Genomic DNA, 21567 nt, shown 5'->3' with positions numbered 1-21567 from the left:
CCAAGACCCATGGGTAGGTCTGGCCCAGGCTTCTATGGCGTAACTGCTTTGTGCTGGGTCACAGTACACGTGAACCCTTGTGTACACCCTCCAAGAATGGAGCCTCTGTTCCCTCCACTCCTGTGGGGCTTCTGCACTCAAGCCCTGCTGACTTACAAAGCCAAATGCTCTGGGGGCTCCTCCTCTCAATGCTATGCCCCCAGGTACATGTGGGGCACAGAACTCTCCTGTGAGATAAAATTACTTTCCAGTTTGTGGTTTGCCTACTCTGTTGGTATGGATTTGATTATATCATGAAAGTGCCCCCCCTTCTGCTGTCACATTGTCACTTCTTTATCTTTGGATATAAAATATCTTTTTTGGTAGGCTATAGTCTTTTTTGTTGATGGTTGTTCAACAGCTAGTTATGACTTTTATGTTTTCATGACTGGAGGTGAACTCAAGTTCTTGTACTCCACCTTTGTGTCTTGTGGATGGAGGGGCTTCTTTTAGTTTTGAATACTTGCTGCCTCTTTCCTCATTGTGTGCTGTCTGTTAACCTCTTGATAGAGAGTGTGCAGGTGCAGCAGTCATTGTGGGACTGAAGGGGGTTGCATTTGGTAGTGGCCCATGTAGTTCTGGACTCCCATCCAGGCTGATTCAGCCTCCAGTGAGAGGACTTCTCAGGATGCAGGAACCTTTTGTCCTTCACAGCTCCGTCCTTGGGGTTCGGGGCCAATCCTAATTTCTTTCTCTTTCTCTCTTTTTTCCTTTTGTTCTACCTGGTTAAGTGGAGGTCTTTTGCCACTGTTCAGTAGATGTTCTGTGTGAATTGTTCCACTCGTAGATGCATTTTTAATGTTTTTGTGTGAGGAGTTAAGCTCCATGCTCTCCTCCTCCACTATCTTGATCCCATCCTTCCCAATTTTGGCTTTAATTTCTAAGATTGAGTCAAAATTCTTTTCCCTATTGTTTTCCATGAACTTTTGACCCCATCAATTAGTAATTAAAATATAGGGAGTTCCTGTGTGGTTCACTGGGTTAATGGTCCAGTGTTGTTACTGCATTGGCTCAGGTCACTGCCATGGTACAGGTTTGATCCCTGCACTGGGAACTTCCACATACCATGGGGGTGACCAAAAAGAATCCAAAACGAAAGCAAAAAAACCCTCAAAAGACCTTGTATCATGTGACCTTACCAACGGTGTGGCTAGAAACAGTTCTTTTTTCCTTTCATGTTTGTATATTGTTACTTTTCCTTGCCTCATTACAATGTCAAATAGGTTGAATGAGCATAGGCATTAATTATCTTGTTTTCTATTGTGGAAAGAATGCATTCAGTATTTCACCATTGAACATAATGTTTAGTTGGAGTTTTTTCATAGATCCCCTTTTCCTTTTTTTTGTTTTTGGCTGTACAGGTTTCCCGGCCAAGGATCAAACTTGAGCCACTGCAGTGACAACGCTGGATCTTTAACTGCTAGGCCACCAGGGAACTCCCTAGATATCCTTCGGCATATGGAGGTTCCCAGCTGCTGGCCACAGCCACAGCAACGCCAGATCCAAGCCGCATCTGCAACCTACACCACAGCTCACGCAACGCTGGATCTTAACCCACTGAGCAAGACCGGGGATTGAACCTACGTTATGGTTTCTAGTCAGATTCATTTCCGCTGTGCCATGACAAGAACTCCCTGCTGAGAGTTTTTAATTATAAATTGTTGTTGTCAAATACTATTTCTAATCTGTTAAAATGATCATGTATTTCTCATTTACTCTGTTAATATGGTGAGATTTTCCAAATGTTAAATGACCTTGTGTTCCTGGCCTAATCTCAACTTGATTATGATATGTTATTCTTTTTTTTTTTTTTTTAAATATTGCTGGATTTAATTTTCTAATGTTTTGTTAAGGATTTTTGCATCTCTGACCATGAAAGATTTTTCTTTTTTTTTTTTTTTTTTGTCTTTTTTTTGCTATTTCTTTGGGCTGCTCCCGCGGCATATGGAGGTTCCCAGGCTAGGGGTCCAATCGGAGCTGTAGCCACTGGCCTACGCCAGAGCCACAGCAACGCAGGATCCGAGCCGCGTCTGCAACCTACACCACAGCTCACAGCAACGCCGGATCGTTAACCCACTGAGCAAGGGCAGGGACCGAACCCGCAACCTCATGGTTCCTAGTCGGATTCGTTAACCACTGCGCCACGACGGGAACTCCGATTTTTCTTTTTTTAATATTTTCTCAGGTTTGGTGTTAGGGATATGCTATCCTTTTCAGCTAGGAATTATTCTTCCTCCATTTTTTGAAAGAGTTCCTCTGTTTCTTTGTTGTTGTTGTGTTGTTTTGTTTTTGCTTTTTAGGGCCACACTGGTGGCATATGGAAGTTCCCAGTTTAGGGGTCGATTCAGCTGCAGCTTCCAGCCTACACCACAGCCACAGCAACGTGGGATCCGAGCCACCTCTGTGACCTACACCACAGCTCACGGCAACACTAGATCCTTAACCCACTGAGCAAGGCCAGGAATCACATCTGCATCCTCATGGATACTAGTCAGGTTCATTACTGCTGAGCCACAACGGAGTTTCTCTGTTTTTTGAAAGAGTAAGATCGGTGTTCTTTCTTTCTTTCTTTTCCTTTTTTTTTTTTTTTTTTTTTTTTTTTGGCTACACCAGCAGCATGTAGAAGTTCCTGGGCCATGAATTGAACCCACTGCAGTGACAACCCGAGATCTTTAACCCACTGTGCCACAAGGGAACTCCATGTCATTCTTTTTTTTTTTGGATTTAATTTATATTGGAGGATAGTTGATTTACAATCTTGTGTTAGTTCTGGGTATATAGCAAATGCTTCAGTTACACATATACAGGTTCTTTTTTTCATATAGGTTATTATATAATATTGAGTAGAGTTCCCTGTGCTATCCAGTAAGTCCTTGTTGATTATGTATTTTTTATATAGCAGTGAGTATGTTAATCCCAACCTCCTAATTTATCCCTTACCCCCTTTTTTCTATTTATATTTTCAATTGAAGTATAGTTGATTTATAATACTGTTAGGTTCAGGTGTACAGCAAAGTGATTAAGTTATACACACATACACCCCTACACATATTCTTTTTCGGGTTATTTTCTGTTGTAGGTTATTACAGCATTTTGAATATAGTTCCCTGTGCTGTATTTACAGTAGCTCCTGTTATTTATTTTATATATAGTAGTATACATCTCTTAATCCTTTACTCCTAGTTAGTCCTTCCTCACCTGCCTTCCCTTTGGTAACCGTAAGTTTGTTATCTGTGTCAGCTCTGTTTTGTAAATAAATTCATTTGTATTATTTTTTAGATTCTAAATATGTGATGTCATATGATACTTGTTTTCCCTTGATCATTTTTGATAGTCTCCTGCCACTTATTCAGTGTGTGTGTGTTTTGGTTTTTTGTGTGTTTGTTTTTTGTCTTTTTGCTTTTTTAGGGCCACACCGGTGGGATGTGGAGGTTCCCAGGCTAGGGGTCTAATCGGAGCTACAGATGTCGGCCTACACCACGGCCACAGGAACACCAGATTCTAGCCTTGTCTGCAACCTACACCATAGCTCACAGCAACACCGGATCCTTAACCCACTGAGCAAGGTCAGGGATCGAACCTACAACCTCATGGTTCCTAGTTGGATTTGTTTCCGCTGTGCCATGACAGGAACTCTTTGTTCAGTGTTTTAATACCTTGTAAGCATATTGAACATGCTTATTTTATCATCTTTGCCAATATTTTCAGTCTCTAAAACTTGGCAGATAGGATTCTGTGATTTCTTTTGGATTCTAATTCTTGGTGCCTGGTTTGTATGTTTTGTAATTTTTTGACCACTAGTTTCTGGTACTTTATGTGTGATCAAAGATGGGATCAGATTGAAGTCTGGATCAAAGATGAATTTCTCCACAGAGAATCTGCTTTTGATTCTGTCAGGAACCTGGAGGAACAGTCAGCCCTGGAAGCAGTTTAAGCTAAAATCTCCACTTAAGGTTTTAAGGCAACCTGCTTTGTGTGAATCTTGGCTGCAAAAGCCCAACAGTGACTTCCTGTTCCATTCCCATTTCACCCCATTCTAGGCGTTTGCTTCTTTCTCTACACCTCAGAGCCTTCAGAAACTGAACTTCATGATTCTTGTGGTTCCCCTGGTGTCTTTGGATAAAGCTGGCTTCAGGGCTCTTGTGACTTCTCTGGCTTCCTGCTTCGTGTTACATTATGATCTTTGAGTATTCTTTAATCTTTTGGCAGTTCCTTATTGCATTGTCAAAGATTAGTTCTGTCCTTTTCCTCCTTTGTGTGTGTTTTCAGCAAGTGGTTCTGTTTGGGCATCTTTGCTCATTTGTCATCTCTAACTCTGGTGCTTGGTACTTTGGGTTGCAGAGAGGTATTGGTGGGGTGCAGTTACTGACCTGTGTTTTGTTTTCCAGCTCTCCGGGAGATGCTACATAACCATTCCTTTGTGGGCTGTGTGAATCCTCAGTGGGCCTTGGCACAGCATCAGACCAAGTTATACCTTCTGAACACCACCAAACTTAGGTAAATGGGTGTGTACATGAAAAGGGCAGAGCTGCTAGGCGAGTGGTCCTGGAGGCAGACAGGCAAACCTGGGGAGAACCGGGTGACATAGTTGGAAAGGGCCCTAGCTTTGGAGTCAGACACATGTGGTTTCACATCTGGGCTCAATCATTTACCATTCATGTGACCATGGACAAGTTACTTTTCCAGCCTGCATCTCAGATTTCTGATCTGTAAATTTGTGTTATTACTACTTAATCTGCAGGGTTTTGTGGAGGTAAAATGACATGCGATGTCTGGGTTTGGTAGGTGCCTGGTGCTCAGTACAAGTTGGCTGCTGTGCACTGGGTGTTGAGGGCTTGGTGCTGGTGGAGGGATCCAGCATCTGTTTTGTACAGCAGGGTGCTGTGGGGGATGGAAGAGGGCCTGACGCCTCTTTTTCTTCTGGCTTTGGGGTGTAGCAGAGGATTATTCTAGCCACAAAGAGCCCTCAGGGTCAGTAAGCACAGGAGGGTGAGCCCAGCAGTGCCATTTGCCCAGCATGTAGCCAGTGACATTTCTGATGATTGTTTCCAGGGACCTTGGTGAGGCTTCTCTTGAGTCTAGAACCTGTGTTAAATATGATCTTGAATTAATTTAAAAAAATTTAGGCGGTATTTGCTACATCAATTTATTTCTTAGTATTATATTTTCAGAAGCAAGATAGACAAAGGTTATTTGGAATCCTTAATCAATATAGCTTCCTTCAGCTTATCTGGTGGGTACTTCCCAGGGTTGCTGCCTGAGGTTCTGGTGGGGATAACATATTCTAGATGCCTTGTGAAGCATTCGAAATTACATCGAGAGAGTTCTGGTGGAGGTGGGAGGGTGCTTGCCACCTGCATCCACTACACAAGTCACTTGTTGGTTGTGAGACTCTTTCCCGATAAACCCTAATGCGGCCTTGCAGTGCTGCTTGGCCCTGTGAGTGGGGCGGTCACTGTTCATTGCTTGGAGTTGGCACAAGAGATGAAAACCCCCGTGATCTCCCTAACATAGCACCTGCCTAGCCTGGAAGCTTACTGCCGGCACACCTGCCTCCTTGAATGTTCGGGACTCCTTCCTTCTAGGCTTGGGAACCCTCTGGGTGCAGCTCAGCTCAGAGGCCATTGTCTTTCCTTGAGAACATGTGGGCTCACCCAGTGATCTGACTCATATTGATTGTTGGGGATTCTGCTCCCCTTGTTTTTTCTTCCTCAGCAAATCTTAGTGCATGATTTCTAAGGCTACATATCATAGTTCTCAGGTTCTTTCATTTCACAGATACAAATCCAGGCCAGTCTTAGAATCCCAGCTGCTAATAAATGCAAATGTTTTTTTCCAGTGAGAAAGTGACCAGGGTGAGAGCGACATTCCCACTTTCCTGACTCTAACCTGGGACAAGTCAGTTATTCTCTGGATGCCTCCATGTCCCCACCATCATGCAGGCAGAACAGATGCTTTGTCTGTTTGATAATGCAAGGAAGTCTTTAAATAAGAATTATGTGGTTCAAATTGCTTTAAAAACTATAGAGACACTTATTTCAATTCTGTGTTTTTATAAGTAGTTCAGTGTATTGTATGCTGCACAGCTGCCTAAACCACACACCAGTTAGTCTCATTCTGCCCATGTCCACTGCTGACCACATAGAAAGCCTCCCTGTCCTCTCTGTACATCCTGTCTTTTTTAAATGGTGAGTTGTAAAAGGAGTGATTTAAAGTGAGGAAAAGGTAAGCAAATGAAAACTCCTCAAATTTATCATAGTGGAGGTCAGAACCTGTTACAGCAACAGAGGGTTGGGGACAGAGCAGGGGTGATGACAAGGCACAGGGTCTTAGTGCTCTGCTGACTCGTGTGTGGAGGTCGCCAAAGCCCTGGTGGAGCAGGGGATGCCGGGGCTGTTAGAAAGGCCACTGCGAGGAGCACATCCCTGTCCCATCTGTGTCCCGGGTTCTCTCTCCCACTGCGTCCCTACTGCTTGGCTCTCGGGCATGGATTTAGCTTTTCCTTAAAGTCACTTCATTTTTATTTTCAGTGAAGAGCTGTTCTACCAGATTCTCATTTACGATTTTGCCAATTTTGGTGTTCTGAGGTTATCGGTAAGTTTGTTTCCTGCTTCTCATTTCTGAAACTTCAACCAGTCATTTCTGTGGATACCTCTATCCTGTTATCTTATTTGTAGTATATCAAATTTTTCCAGATGTACTTAGAATAGTTTATTGTATCATTTGCATATGGAGGTATCTTTATAATACAATTGTATACAAAGCAAAAAGTCACTTCGTAGCTAACTTAAATGTTTATTATTGTTATTATAAAAATGAATACATACCTACTTAAGAAAACTTAAGAGCTAAAAATAGAAATAAACATTCTCTAACGCTTATGACCCAGACACAACCTCAACTCACAATTTTATTTATTTATTTATTTTCTTTTTAGGGCCATGCCTGCCGCATATGGAGATTCCCAAGCCAGGGGTCGAATTAGAGCTGCATCTGCGACCTACACCACAGCTCATGGTAACGCTGGATCCTTAACCCACTGAGGCTGGAGATTGATTCCGAATCCTCATGGATACTTTCAGGTTTGTTACTGCTGAGCCACAAGGAGAACTCCATTAACTAACAATTTTAGTATATTTCTTTCATGACGTGGTCATTGCTAAATTTTTTTTTTTTTTTTGTCTTTTTGCCTTTTCTAGGGCGGCTCCCACGGTATATGGAGGTTCCCAGGCTAGGGGTCTAATTGGAGCTGTAGCTGCCAGCCTACATGAGGGCCACAGCAATGCCAGATCTGAGCTGTGTCTGTGACCTATACCACAGCTCACAGCAACGCTGGATCCTTAACCCACTAAGCAAGGCCGGGGATCGAACCTACAACCTCATGGTTCCTAGTCGGATTCGTTAACCACTGAGCCATGATGGGAACTCCCTAAATTTTATTTTAATTAATTAATTTATTTTATGGCCACACCCATGTCATATGGAAGTTCCCAGGCCAGGGACTGAATCTGAGCTACAGCCACAACCTGTGCCAGCTGCAGCAACACCGGATCCTTTAACTCACTGTGCTGGGCCGGAGATCGAACCCACACCTCCATGGCAACCTGCACCACTGTCATTGCCTAATTTTAATTCAGAGTTAAAATCATACTACCTATCTGTATAGTTTGATGTCTTCTTTTTATGCCTGACATACTCTACAAAAAAGCACTCTGGAATTTTTATTGGGATTGTGTTGAATCTATAGATTTGCGGAGAAAATCTTTTGTTAGGTTTTATCCCTTAATTCACATTTTTTGGATACTATTGTAAATGGCATTTAAAAAAAAACTGCCAATTGTTTGTTGCTAGTATATAGAAATACAAGTGTTCTGGTGCATTAATCTTATATCTTACAACCTTGTTAAACTCACTTATTCTAGTAGCTTTTTTGGGGGGATTCCACAAGATTGTCTACATAGATGATTACTGCATCTGTGGATAAACAGTTTTATTCTTTGCTATCAAATCTGGATGCCTTTTTTTTTTTCTTTTTCTTGAATGAGTGTATTGGCAAGAAGCTTAGTGCAGGGTTGAATGTTAGTGGTGACAGTGGAAATCCTTGTCTTATTCCTGATATGAGGGGAGCATTCAGTCTTTCACCCTTAAGTATATGCTTCTGGTGTAGGTAGGTTTTTGTAGATGATCCTTGTGCGGTTGAGGAGGTTCCTTTCTATTCCTTGTTTGCTTAGAGTTTTTATTCAGGAATGGATGCTGAGTTTTTTCAGATGCTTTCTCTGTATCTGTTCAGATAATTGTATGGCTTTCCTTCTTTAGTTTGTTAATATAGTGAATTACATTGCTTTTTCATATTTTAAACTGGCTTGCATTCATGGGATGAATCTTGCTTGAACATGATGTATTATCATCTTTTTTTATATTATTGGAATTGATTTGCCAAAATTTTGTTTATAACTCTTAACTTTGTATACATGGATGATATTGGTTCGTAGTTTTCTTATTAATGTCTTTGTCTGGTTTTGGTATCATTCTTGCTGGCCTCATAGAATGAGTTGGGAAATATTTTTCCTTTTCCATCTTCCAAAAGAGTTGTGTAGAATTGTTTATTCTCTAAATGTTTGGTAGAATTCATCAGTGAAGCCATCTGGAGATTTCCTCATAGAAAGATTTTTAACTAAAAATTTAATTTCTTTCATAGATAAGAGCTATTCATGTAAGCTTTTTTTCTTGAGTGAGCCTTATCATTTGGTTTCTTGCAAGGAATTTGTCCATTTAAGTTTTCAAATTTATTGACATAAAGTTGTTCTTAATGTTTTTATTCTTTTAATGTCTGTAGATCTGTAGTAACATAATCTCTCCATTCCTGCTATAGGTAATTTGTGTCATCTCTTTTTTTTTAAGGGCCCCACCTGCAGCATATGGAAGTTCCCAGGCTAGGGGTCGAATCAGAGCTATTGCTGCCAGCCTCTGCCACAGCCACATGGGATCCGAGCCAGGTCTTCGACTTACACCATAGCTCATGGCAATGCCGGATCCCTGACCCACTGAGCAAGGCCAGGGGTTGAACCTACGTCCTCATGGATACTAGTCTGATTCATTCCACTGTGTCACAACAGGAAGTCCTATTTCTTTTCTTTTTTACTTGATCATCCTGGCTGAAGGTTTGTGAATCTCATCTCAAAGAATTGATTTTTGGTTTGATTTTTCTGTTGTTTTTCTCATTTCTGTTTCACTGCTACCTGCTCTGATCTTTATTATTTCCTTTCTCCTACGTATATTAGGTTTAATTTGCCCTTTGGTTTCAGAAGCTGAGGTCACTGATTGGAGATCTTTCTTCTCTAGTATGGGTGTTAAGTGTTATAAATTCCCCCCAAGTGCTGCTTTGGCAACTTTCCACAAATTTTGGTAAATTGTTTTCATTTTCATTCAGGCCAAAATGCTCTCTAAATTCCCTTTATTTATTTATTTATTTTTTGACCCTCACATTATTTAGAAGTATATTGTTTAGTTTGATTACTTGAGAATTTTCCAGAGATCTCGTACTGATTTCTAACTTAAATCCATTGTTTATCAGAGAATATATTTGAATCCTTTTAAGATTTGTTTTATGGCCCAGAATATAGTGTATGTTGGTAAACATTCTATGTGCAATTGAAAATAATTTGTATTCTGGGTCTTTTTTTTTTTTTTTTTTTTTTGTATTCCGGTTTTGTTGAGTAGAATGTTCTATAAATGATAGGTGTATCAAGTTGCTGGTGATACTCAAATCTACTATATCCCAATTTTCTACTTGTTCTGTCAATGGTCGAGAAAAGGGTATTGAAGCCTCTGTGTAATTGTGTCTATTTTTCTTTGAAGTTCTGTTTTATCCTTCATATACCGTGTTATTGAGTGCATAAATATTTAGGATTGTTAGGTCTTTTTGTTAACTGGCTCCTCTGTTATTATGAAAAAGAACAGTGTACTGTGGGTTTATAACACACAGAGGTAAAATGTATGATAACAGAAACAATGTCTGAAGGAAAGAAATTGAAGGAAATTTAGGCCTCTTATTTTTCACACTACACTTCAGTCTTCTTCCTAATCTGATGCTTTATCTGAAACTGTCATTTAACTTTCTCCCCCCTTGCTTTAGCTATGGGTAAGGCAGTAGGAAAAAATGATCTGTCTGCCTTGTGATTTTCTAGGAATACCAAAGTGGGGTCCTCACACCTACACAAAAGCTATGGTCTTGCCTTTCCCACTTGTCTTTTTGTCTTGTCACATCTTCACTGTTGAAAGAGCCATTGGTGAGAAGGAGGAGCTTGTGGATTCTCACTTTTCTCGGGGTAGTTGGGAAATGGGTGTTAGATCCTGGCTTCTCACCTGTTGCTGTGATGATGGTTTTGTGGGAATTCAGGCTGCATTAGGATATGCACTGTTACGCTCGCTCCTAACGGTCTCGTTCCTTCTAGGAGCCAGCACCGCTCTTTGACCTCGCCATGCTGGCTTTGGATAGCCCCGAGAGCGGCTGGACAGAGGAAGATGGTCCCAAAGAAGGACTTGCCGAATACATTGTTGAGTTTCTGAAAAAGAAAGCTGAGATGCTTGCAGACTACTTCTCCTTGGAGATTGATGAGGTGTGTGACAGCCATTTTTCTGCCTCCATTGTGGTCTCAGATAAGAGTCAGGTTTTGTAGTTGGCCCAAGATCAGGGCAAGAAGGCTGGGTGCCCTGTCAGAAGCAGCCTGTGACCTGTATGACATCTTCTCTTCACTCTCCATTTCCATCTCTAGGTTATCATCTGTTTGTGCCCATTCTGGTCCCCAGGGCAGGACCCAGACACAAGGGAGAACTGGACCCCAAAGTGCCCATAGGCCCTGGTCAAGGAGATGACGCCCTGTCCACTTGCTCCCTGGTTGCTTCCTCTTACCCCATGACCTTGAGAGCTTTCCTTAATGTGTTCTTTGGCTGGTGAGCAGAGCCAAAGAAAAGGTTGTTCTGCTACATTTTGAGACAGAAAGCTCTTTTAGACGCTTAGCTCTCCTGCCCAGTGCCCAGCCCAGTTAAACTTGGCAGCTATGAGGACAAGACCTGGAGAAAGCACCAGGGAGATAGGATTTGCTTAAACTAAACCATAACGGCGTGTTCCCTTGTCCCCTTGTCTGTCCTGGCCTTTTCCCCCAAGCAGGAAGGGAACCTGGTTGGCTTACCTCTTCTGATCGACAATTACGTGCCTCCCTTGGAGGGTCTGCCTATCTTCATTCTCCGCCTGGCCACTGAGGCAAGTGTTCAAGCCAATATCAAGGACGTGAGTGTGTGAGTGTGCGCTGGAGGAAGGGCGCACAGCCCTGCCTCGTCCATAATGATGAAGATGAGGTCCCTCATCCCCACCACCCCCAGCAGTATTCGGCACTTCCGATTTCACCTTTGATGCCTAAAAAGTCACACTGAGTTTTTAAGTTGTTTGTGATCTTCATTTAGAAGTGAAATGTGTTTAAAGTACATACCTGGGTTGAGGTATTGAATTCTCTCTTTGCACCAGGTGAACTGGGATGAAGAAAAGGAATGTTTTGAAAGTCTCAGTAAAGAATGTGCTATGTTTTACTCTATCCGGAAGCAGTACATATCTGAGGAGTCGACCCTCTCAGGCCAGCAGGTAGGTACTAGAGGGACGTATGCTGGCACCCGAGGACTGGGATGGGCCCTCACCCAAAGCTTGGATGGTGACACTGCCCCTCTGTAACCTCCTAGGATTCCATTGGACATAAGCTTTAAACACAGTAGTCAGCTCTTACAAGTTTTATTTCCTTCTAAAATACTCCTGGAAGGTACCTCCAGAGTGAGCTCAATAACTGTCCAGTGTACAAGGCCAAGCCATCTTGGTGGGGGAGAGGTTGATCTTCCAGGGCTAGTGGGTCCCTTTCTCTCATTGTTAGCCCAGAGGTGTGCAGCCACAGCTTTCAGGTTCTGGGTCAGTCTCCCCAGGCTCTTTCAGCCCTGCTACATTGCATCTCCCCACTGCTCTGCCAGGAGGACAAGGCTGTACTAAGCCAGGTCTCCAGCTTGAATTATGGAAGGTCAGCTTGATGCACAGGACCTCAGTGTCTCTGTGTGCTTTTTAATCAACAACTGTTTCAGAGGATTTGGCTGGGTGGGGAAGAAGGGACTGAAATACAGGCAGATCTCAGAGAGCTTGCAGGTTCCATTTCAGGCCACTGCAATAAAGTGAGTCACAAGAGGTTTTTGGTTTCCTAGTGCATATGAAAGTTTTGTTTACACTACACTATAGTCTGTTAAGTGTGCAGTATAGCATTGTATATTAAAAAACCAAAAAAATATACCCAAATTTTAAAATGCTGTTGGAAAATTGGTGCCAGTAGACTTGCTTACAGTAGGGTTGCCACAACCCTTCAATTTGTAAAACAAAACTATAACAATCCAAAGTGCAGTAAAACAAGGTCTGCCTGTACTGTAGAATGGCAGGGTGGCCACTTTATGCACATCCCCATGCCAGTGACTGCGTAGTCATCCTCTGAGGTGAAGTGATGTGCTCCAGTTTCTCAGGTGAGGAAACTAAGGGACAGTTTAAAGGCGTGCTCAAGGGTTCACAGAACCTGTGGATGGCGGAGCAGAGATTCAGTCCTAGGGTCTATTGGCCAAAGCCCCTAGGAAGTATCTCATTCCAGTGGAGGCAGCAGGATAGCACACTTAGCAAACTGTGCTGAGAGCACCTCATTTGATGAGAAGCATTTACTTCAAGGTAAGGATGGATGGATGAGAAAGCATGTACTTCTAGTACATGAGACAGCTAAGTGTAGGGTCGAGCAAAATAATTCTCATTTATTTTTTCATTTCTTACCTGGAAAACAGTGCTACATTAAAGACTCCAAATTTATTGGTAATTTAGGAATGTCCTTCCTGATCCTGCCATCGAAACACCATGGTCAGGATCAGACATGATGTTAATTCCTGCTGCAATAAACACACTCTCCCTGAAGAGAAACAGCTTCCATGTGAGAAAGTGTCACGAGAGCCATGGCTGATTCTCTTCCTCCACCTCACCTCTTTGCTCAGGCCGTAGGATCCTTGAGAGGCTGGCCTAGGAAGGATCCTTCACACACATTAGGACACATGGCCCATTATAAGCCACCCAGACCTTCCAGGCCCAGCACACACGAACCAGGAAACCAGCATATGCTGGGATGTGAATGGCATCTAACGTGTCTCTGACATGTCTCTTCTAGAGCGAAGCGCCCGGCTCCACTCCAAACCCCTGGAAGTGGACCGTGGAGCATGTCGTTTATAAAGCCTTCCGCTCATACCTTCTGCCTCCCAAATGTTTCACAGAAGATGGAAACATCTTGCAGCTTGCCAACCTGCCCGACCTATACAAAGTCTTCGAGAGGTGTTAAATATGGTCGCTCATGGATTCTGGGATGGGCCGTTCTTCCTTGTATCCTGACGTTTGTAGGTGGAAGACTCGTGTTTGCCTTCTAACCAGTAGCACTCCTTCATGCATGGTGGACTGACTGTAAATAAATAGATGTGTCCTAACATGACTTCTTATTAATTTCATTACACTTGAAGAATCCTGAAAGTAAGTAAAAAGGCCTTGAAGATTTTATAGATCATGCATTGATTTGATTCTTTCTGTACTCTGGTGACTTTCTAGTAGCAGGTAAAAATTATGTTGGTTCAGGTGTCTTTTAAAAGAGGTCCTGAACCTATGAGATTCTGGTGACATGGATCATGTAGAAAGTTGAATCGACAGTCTATTAGTACCTTCAGTAACCAAACCTAATTAATTTATTCTTAATAGAAATATTTGAAAATAGTCCTTTATCCAGTCCCTAACAGGCATGAGCAAATTTTTAAGGTAGCCCTCTTTGTTAATGGCTGTCAAACTACCAGCTTAAGAGAAAGGGATTTCTAGGTATTATTTGAAGGGTGTTGTAAACTTACTTACACTGTATATGCCATTAAAAGAAGCTACCTTAATATTAACCTGCATTAACAGAAATGTGCAGTCAGCACAGGGAGGAAGAATGCCTACGGCTTTGAGGTAAAATCTAGATTACAGGGCTCAATCAAGAAAGTTCTGGGGAAAAGAACAGAAAAATCTATTGCATGAGAAGTGGAGCCATTCTATTTAGAAAAGACTAGGACAACAAAACAGACATTTTTTTGTGTGTGCCAGAAAAGGGGCAAGATCGGGTTCTAACACTTAGACCTTCCAAAAAGTAGACCAGGGCATCTCACAGGTGAAATTCCATGAGTGGAGAGGAAGAGGGGTTTCCAAGGCCTTAGGAGTTGGACCTCAGGTTTGGGGTTCTAGGATGAATCTGCATTTCAGAACGTGCCTCCCATGCCCTCTCCCACACATCAACTGTTATTACGAGAAAGAAAACTTACAGGAAATAATCTCAGTTCAGGAGACTGGTTTCCTTATTTTAAAAACAAAGGGCTAATTATCCTAAAGAAGGGAATAATTATTAGAGATTTTATTCATATTTATCTTTATTATCTAGTTCCAAGTCTAATTTTATCTTACGTGGCCTTGATTCATTAGACTTTCCCCCTATTTTTCTGTATAAACACACTGAAGATACAATAATCACTTCCATAAAACCACCTTGATTCTGAGAGCAAAAAAGAATCACAAATACTGCAAAATGGCTATACTTGATAAAATCCTCTTGAACTGGATGCCTTTAAAGATGAAACTAAAATTCTTAAATTCTATATTCTGGATGATTTCTCCCTAAGGAGATTATTTTACCTTGACAGAAAAGAAGAGGGGCAAGCTGAGGGATTAGGGTGCATGGCTGACATTTGTTTCAAAGGCTTCTCTAACAAAATGAATGTGTCGGTAGCCAATTGTAGTCGGCAAAAGGGTGTGTTTAATAGAATCTTCAGGCTTCCCACCTGCCTGCCCTGCCCTCCCTCCCACATCGGGCTAGTCTGAGGTTTCATTCCACAAATAAGCAGCAGATGAAATACTTTACAAGATACAGCACAGTTGATGTGAAGACTAAGGACCCTACTCTTACTTTAAGAGTAACAGGCCTTGGACTTTCCCTGCCCCATGCAACAAAGCAAGTTTTATATACACTCCCTATATCTTTTTCTAACATTTTCTTATATAAATTTAAATATCTTACAAAAAAAGGCTTTTTCCTCCAAACATATAAATTTGAGTGAAACATACATTCCCCACCTGTGGACTTGTTTCTTCACTAAAATATAAACGCGATCTGATATCAAGGGTAAATGTCTTCTGACCACTGGAGATCACGGAAGTCTGAATGGCACTGTGGAGAAGGCACTTGTGTTTCTGAGGTCTCCAGGAAGTAGCTCAGTGAGCACAGACTTGCTGTCCTCCAGAACCCATGCCAAAGCCTCCGAGTGCCCAGTCACTGAGGCAGCTGGGGAAAAATGGTGAGTAAACTTGATTCTAAAATTATGGAGATAAAAAACAATGGTGTGGACAAGTTCTTAGTCTAGAATCATACTACAAACAAAATATCCCAAGTGTTCATTCATGAAGATTCAAACCTGTTCATTCTCTCATAAATTATAAAGTACAAAGGCGGCTATTTGAATGACAAAGCTGGAACAGTACTGAAAGGGGTGGAGTCAATGGACGAAAGGTCATCCCAGCGGGCAGGCGGGCGGGCGGCCTCCCTATTGCTGGGCCAGTAGTGCCGTCCTGTTGGCCTTCATCTTCTCCAGCCGTTTGGCCAGGTGGCTGTTGGTCATCTCCATCTCCTCAATCTTGTCCAGTGCCGTTCGTAACTGGAGACGGGAAGAGCTCAGTCATTTCAAATAGAAACAAAAACCGGAGTTCCCGTCGTGGCACAGCGGAAACGAATCCAACTAGGAACCATGAGGCTGGGGGTTCAATCCCTCACCTCGCTCAGTGGGTTAAGGATCCAGCATTGCCGTGAGCTGTGGCGTAGGTCACAAATGTGGCTCGGATCTGGTGTGGCTGTGGCTGTGGTGTAGACCAGAGGCTACAGCTCCAATCTAGCCTGGGAACCTCCATGTGCCCACGGCTACGGCCCTAAAAAGAGAAAAGACAGAAAAAAGGAAAAAAAAAAAGAAAACCCAGCATGACCTTCCTTTCCACTTGGTGGGGAACGAAGCACTGCCAGTCACGATGACCTTGCACACCATCCCATGGTTGCTTTTTCCTTTTTTTTTTCCCCAGCCAGCCAGTGGTGTTAACCAGTGATGCTGAGCATTAATCACAGAGGGGACATGAGGAAGAGACCTCATCTAAAACAAAAATAAAAACTACCCCTTTTCTTATTATCTAACTGACCAAAACATTAAAGTAATTGGCAGTCACCATGCAGGTCAAAAACCAACACAGAAAAGTAAGGCAGTCCACTGCCATGCCACCAAAACGACCCAGGATCGGGATTCTTACCCAGCAAAGAAATTATCTCCAAAGGAGTTTTTCTTTGTAGGGATGTATTCTAAGAAGCATAATAAAGCAAGTACCTCTCGTTGTAGCTTCCTCTTCTCTGCTTTCAGCTCATCCTCAACTTTCTCGGCATTCTCAGCAGCGGTTTTATATCTTAGCACCTGTCCCTCCAAGCGGTTAATCTGTAAATAGGACACACAGCCCTCAGTGCCAGGCACAAGAAGCCACCACATTTTTGCAGCCAAGATGGAAATAGGATGTCATTACAGATCCTAAGTAATCTAACACTAACAAGTCCCCTCAGTGTGAGTCATAGGCCCTCTCAGAACCCACATGTTATTTATTTATAAATCAGGAACTGTCCCCAGAGAGGATGACAACTGTAGAGACATTACAGGGCCAATTTCCCATGTTAAGTTTTAAGACGACCATACTGTTTAAGTGCCACAGTATCATTGCAGGAGGAGACCCCCTGGATGGGGAAGTGTTTAGACTTTATGAAATGGTGAATAAGGGATTATGTTATAAACTACAGTCTTCTTGAATGCTCTTGAAATACTAGTAAAAGAAAGAGAATTATAGCTATCGTTCTCTATTTACACAGAAAAGAGAAGGCTGAAGTGCTCTGCCAGGTGATCCCTGCCGGCTTTCCCACTTGAATGAGATCAGACCTCAACACTCGGGGATTAACCACTTAGATGCAGGAAGCAGATGTATGTCAAGAGGATTTAAACCGCTTGGTACCATACACAAGGACTTACACTTTGCTCCAAGGTGGTTATATCCTGTTCTGCTTTTGAAAGCTTAAACTTGTATTCACTAATTTGTCTGTTGGCATCTCCTAGAACAGAAGAGAACAATGAGCCACCTCACAGAGGTGAGGTGTGACCGTGAGGCAGTGACGCCCCCTGCCGTGCAGAGGGGGACATGCCGCAGAAGGAGACAAAGCACAAGTGCACAGGTTCTAAAGCTTCTACACTATGAGAAGCTCTAGCATTCGTGTTGCAACAGCATTTTAGAAGAAAATTCTCTCTTCAAGCCATGACGCATACAGGTAGAGCTTTAAACAAGGATCTCTGTCAGTGAGCAGGGCCCCTGTCAACCTCACGTGCAGCCCAAAGGTCCAGAGCCCTCTGGCCTTCCCTGCTCTCCTACCCCCAAGTGCCCTTTCCTCCCCACCTCCCATCTAAGTCTAACCAACCTTTAAGGTTCTGCCCAATTTTCACCTTCTTCGTAACTCTCCTTGGTTAACTACAGCTTTTCCTTGCATTTTTTTACACTCCTCTTTATGACATTTATTATGCTTTCTTAACATTACATAGGTATGTAAGGATAAGGGCCCTGTCTTAGCTTCTCAAATCCATCTTTTTCTAGCTAAGTGCTCTGCACATAATGTACACTTAATATTACTGAAATAAATGCTTAATATTAATGAAATAAATATGTGATAATGTGTTATGGATAGGGCTATAAATTATTAGCTGTATATCTGACTTAAGAAGCAATTTAAAATGAGAAGTTTAGAAATGCTAGGGGATAAAAATTCCTTCCACCAATCCAAATTTAAGAGAAATCACCTGAAATGATTATAATAAGGCTTATAGGAGATAAACCAAAACTGAATCTACCCTACTTAAGAATTTTTCTGGAGTTCCCATCATGGCTCAGTGGAAATGAATCTGACTACAGGCATCCATGAGGACGCAGGTTCGATCCCTGGCTTCTCTCAGTGGGTTAAGGATCTGGCATTGCTGCTCTGATTCGACCCCTAGCCTGGGAACCTCCGTATGCTTCAGATGCAGCCCTAAAAAGACCAAAAAAACTTTTTTTCCCCTACTTTTTCATGTAACTAAGGTTACAGCTACCCCAATAATATTTAATGCAAAAGGTTTTTCTAATTGGTTACTGTCACCCTAAAAGTAATGGGGTTATAAAACTCTCTCCCCAAAAGCTACCTCTGGTATTGAAAAAGAACAATTCTCATTTCTGGGACTAACACTGAAGCTTCAGGATCTTGTTTTTTTAATTCTTAATCCCATCAATTTACTATCAAAATGTGCTGCTTCCTTCTCATAGAATCACTCATTTCTTCCTGTTTTCAAAAGTACAAGTCCCTCATCTCAGCCATTTATTTCACACATTTTGAAATTCCACTCCAAACACCAAGCTTCCAGCCAGGGCAGCTGTCTGGAACCGAGAGCCACCAGATTCCTGTCCTGGCCTCTGGTGCAGGGAGCTGCCCGCTTCTGCCTTGCCTGGCCCTTCTCTGCTCACCTGCTCCTTCAGCTCCACCCACGGTGCTTCCCCAGCCACAGATGCGGGCTCTGCCTTGCCTACCTACTCTGGGAAGATTTCACACACCCATTCACCCTCAGTGTGATTCCTTTTGCATTTGCTGTTTCAGACAAAACTCTCCCAAATGTATCCCCTGCCCTTGCTAGGACTACTGGCGGTCAATGGACTATTTCAGTCACCATAACAGCCTCCTAGCAAGTCAGCCTGCTTCTTGTTATGAGCCTCTTTTCATCTACCCTCCACGCCAAATTGGTATTTCTAGAACAAAATATTGACCAGGAAGTATCGCAAGGGTTCCAACTGATATCTAATAGAGGAAATGATACTAACCCAAAGGTTGATAGAGGTAATAAGCCTTGATCCAAAAAGGCTTATCTATACGGCCTACTCAGAATATTTAGCTCAAAAGACCATGGAATAACCAATATTTTACAATAATTTATCAGAAAAGCCATTATTCAGATTGGAAAATAAGTCTTCCCCTGTGGGAATCACACATTATCTAACTGTATGCAAATGGCTGCTGAAATCTCCCTATTGTGGAAATTACTGTGGATACAGTAGGCATTTAAAAATAATATGGGGTCAAAAGTAGAAAGGGAGAAAAACTGAAATAGATTTAGTTTATTTAAACTGAATAGGCTTACTTTGTGGCCTTGTTTTAAATTCTAATGTAGATGAATCGGGGTTAACACTACTGGGAAAATTCTCAAACTACTCAATAGTAGTGTGACTTCAAATATCCCCCTCCAATTATCTAAGATAATTCCATAGCAAAACATGTAATTAGGAAGGATGCTTACAGATGACACAGGGATGTGGAAAATGAGAGTGTCACGAAGTCACCATGTGCAAAGTGTTCTAGAAGTCACTTTGCCCAAAACGGGGGAGAGCAGTACCTCGTCACCCCTTGAAGCACAGTCCTCATCACCCCTGCAAACACACAGGCTAGAAGCAGCCTCTTCAGGTCCATGACTGATCAGGACGGCTGTTCTGGTCTGGCCAAGGACTGACCAATCTCAGAACATAGCTTGAGAAACGTGAGCCGTGGGATCTAGTGCCCGTTCGCACCCCACCTAGGACACAGCCCGCCCCACGTGGAGTGGTGCCCAGCCCAGTCCTACTCTGCATCTCGATGAACTGCAGGTCTGAGCCGTTCTGCAGTCCTGCAGGGTCACCCGCCACGCCATCGTTCCTGGAGCACTTCTGCTGCTCTTCTTCCAACTGCAGCTTCAGTTTTCTAACCTGAAGAGGAAGTAAAGGCTCACCAGTGAGATCCAGTCTCTCAAATGAAACTGATGCTCAGCCCAGTGGCCACATCTTAGAGCAAGGCCGCATGTATTCCTTCAGAAGCTGTTTTCTGCAGGGCCTGCCATGCGGGACACTACTCAGTTGCTGGAGAGCAGCTACGAACAGATTATCAAAAGAGGCTCCAGGACTGGGGGTCCCAAAGCAAACAGCCATGTTTTGTTATTTGTGGAAAAACACATCTTCTGTGTATTTTTTTGTTGTTATTTTTATTAAAAATGGAAAATCCCATGGGCAGTTAGATGTTTCAGAGTTAGGTTAAATATTCTTATTTAGAAAACTGTATAGAGAAATAATTGGAAATATATTTTTGAGTTTGGCTATGTAATCTACCTTATTTTACCCAAAATAAAGGCCATTCATAGCAGTATTCATTAATAGCCAACACAAGAAATGTCCATCAACAGAGGGATGTGCAAACTGTGGTGCAAATATGCAACGGAATCACTACTCAGTAGAAGAGAATGTGCTACCAATACATGCAGCAACATGGTCAATCTCAAACTAAATCTATGCTGCGTGAAAAACCCCAGAAAATGCAAACTGAAGGGACAGAAAGCAGATCAGCAGTTGCCTGGAGAAGGGGAGGGAGGTGGGAGAGAAAGGAAGGTATACAAAGAAACACAGGAACTTGGGGAGTTACAGATATTTTCACCGTCTTGATTGTGGTGATGGTTTTACAGGCTCTGCCACAGGTTAAACTGTTGTCCCCTCCTATGTAGCAGTCCTAACCCCCAGGACCTCAGAATGTGACCTTATTTGGAAACGGTCACTGCAAGTGCACTTAGCTGAGAAGAAGTCGTACTGGAACAGGGTGGGCCTCTAGTCCAGTATGACTGGTGTTCTTAGAAGAATACCATCTGAAGATATGGTATATACACAGGGAAGGCATGTATAGACACCGAGGATGCCACCAGAAGCTAGAAGAGAGGCGTTCTCTAGCTGACTTCCCATCACAGGCCTCAGAGGAAACTCACGCTGATAACACAGGACTGTGGGCATCCCATCTCCAGACTGTGAGACAGTACATTTCTGTTCTATGCCAGCTGGTCTGTGGTGCTTTGTTATGGCAGCCCAAATACGGGTATGGACATCTGTACACTTTAAGTATGTGCAGCTGATTTTATGCCAATTATTACCTAATAAAGGTTTTTTTTTTTTTTTAATTTACAAAATAAACTAAAACATAACATTAGGAAGGACACTGGGTTGGAATAAAAGAAGGCCCAGTCAGAGGCAGGAGTCCCACATGTGGAAAATAAGGTGAGATGAACAGAGACGAACCGCATGCTGAGGCCTCTGGTCCACCCTCAGTGCGCACGCTGCGTGCAGCTGGGCCTATAGCTTCAGGCAGAAGACAGAGCTCTCTAGAATTCTGACTAGACTAAAATAAAAGACAATATGCTCACATTGAAGGTTCCTGACAAAAACATCAGCCTCATCAATCTTCACAGAAACTTGAATGAGCCCCACCCACAAACTCAGAGCTGCCCACCAGCTTTTTAGTATTCTAC

At 42.6% G+C, this 21567-nt stretch overlaps 2 protein-coding genes across 32 annotated transcripts in view; one reads left to right on the top strand and one right to left on the bottom strand.

Annotated features, from left to right (window-relative positions):
- Positions 1-13577, top strand: part of MLH1 (mutL homolog 1) — an 86514-nt gene extending 72937 nt beyond the window's left edge. For 3 of the 4 annotated variants that reach the window (XM_021068364.1, XM_021068365.1, XM_021068366.1), the window contains exons 14-19: positions 4428-4536; positions 6570-6633; positions 10494-10658; positions 11210-11302; positions 11564-11677; positions 13266-13577. In XM_021068364.1, the coding sequence (XP_020924023.1) occupies positions 4428-4536; positions 6570-6633; positions 10494-10658; positions 11210-11302; positions 11564-11677; positions 13266-13433 (713 nt within the window). In that variant the 3' untranslated portion in view covers positions 13434-13577. 4 annotated transcript variants of the gene reach the window in all.
- Positions 14501-21567, bottom strand: part of LRRFIP2 (LRR binding FLII interacting protein 2) — a 123457-nt gene continuing 116390 nt past the window's right edge. For 21 of the 28 annotated variants that reach the window (XM_021071635.1, XM_021071632.1, XM_021071650.1 and 18 more), the window contains 4 exons: positions 19870-19990; positions 17212-17291; positions 16528-16632; positions 14520-15816 (listed from right to left, as the gene is read on the bottom strand). In XM_021071635.1, the coding sequence (XP_020927294.1) occupies positions 15706-15816; positions 16528-16632; positions 17212-17291; positions 19870-19990 (417 nt within the window). In that variant the 3' untranslated portion in view covers positions 14520-15705. Of the gene's footprint in view, positions 15817-16527; positions 16633-17211; positions 17292-19869; positions 19991-21567 lie in introns of all 28 variants that reach the window. The other 7 variants (XM_021071626.1, XM_021071628.1, XM_021071627.1 and 4 more) reach the window with 3 other exon arrangements.

The sequence above is a fragment of the Sus scrofa genome, chromosome 13, assembly GCF_000003025.6.
Source record: "Sus scrofa isolate TJ Tabasco breed Duroc chromosome 13, Sscrofa11.1, whole genome shotgun sequence".
Classification (NCBI taxonomy): domain Eukaryota; kingdom Metazoa; phylum Chordata; class Mammalia; order Artiodactyla; family Suidae; genus Sus; species Sus scrofa.
Note: the sequence above shows the minus strand (reverse complement) of the source record. Positions and strands in the feature narration are given on the sequence as shown.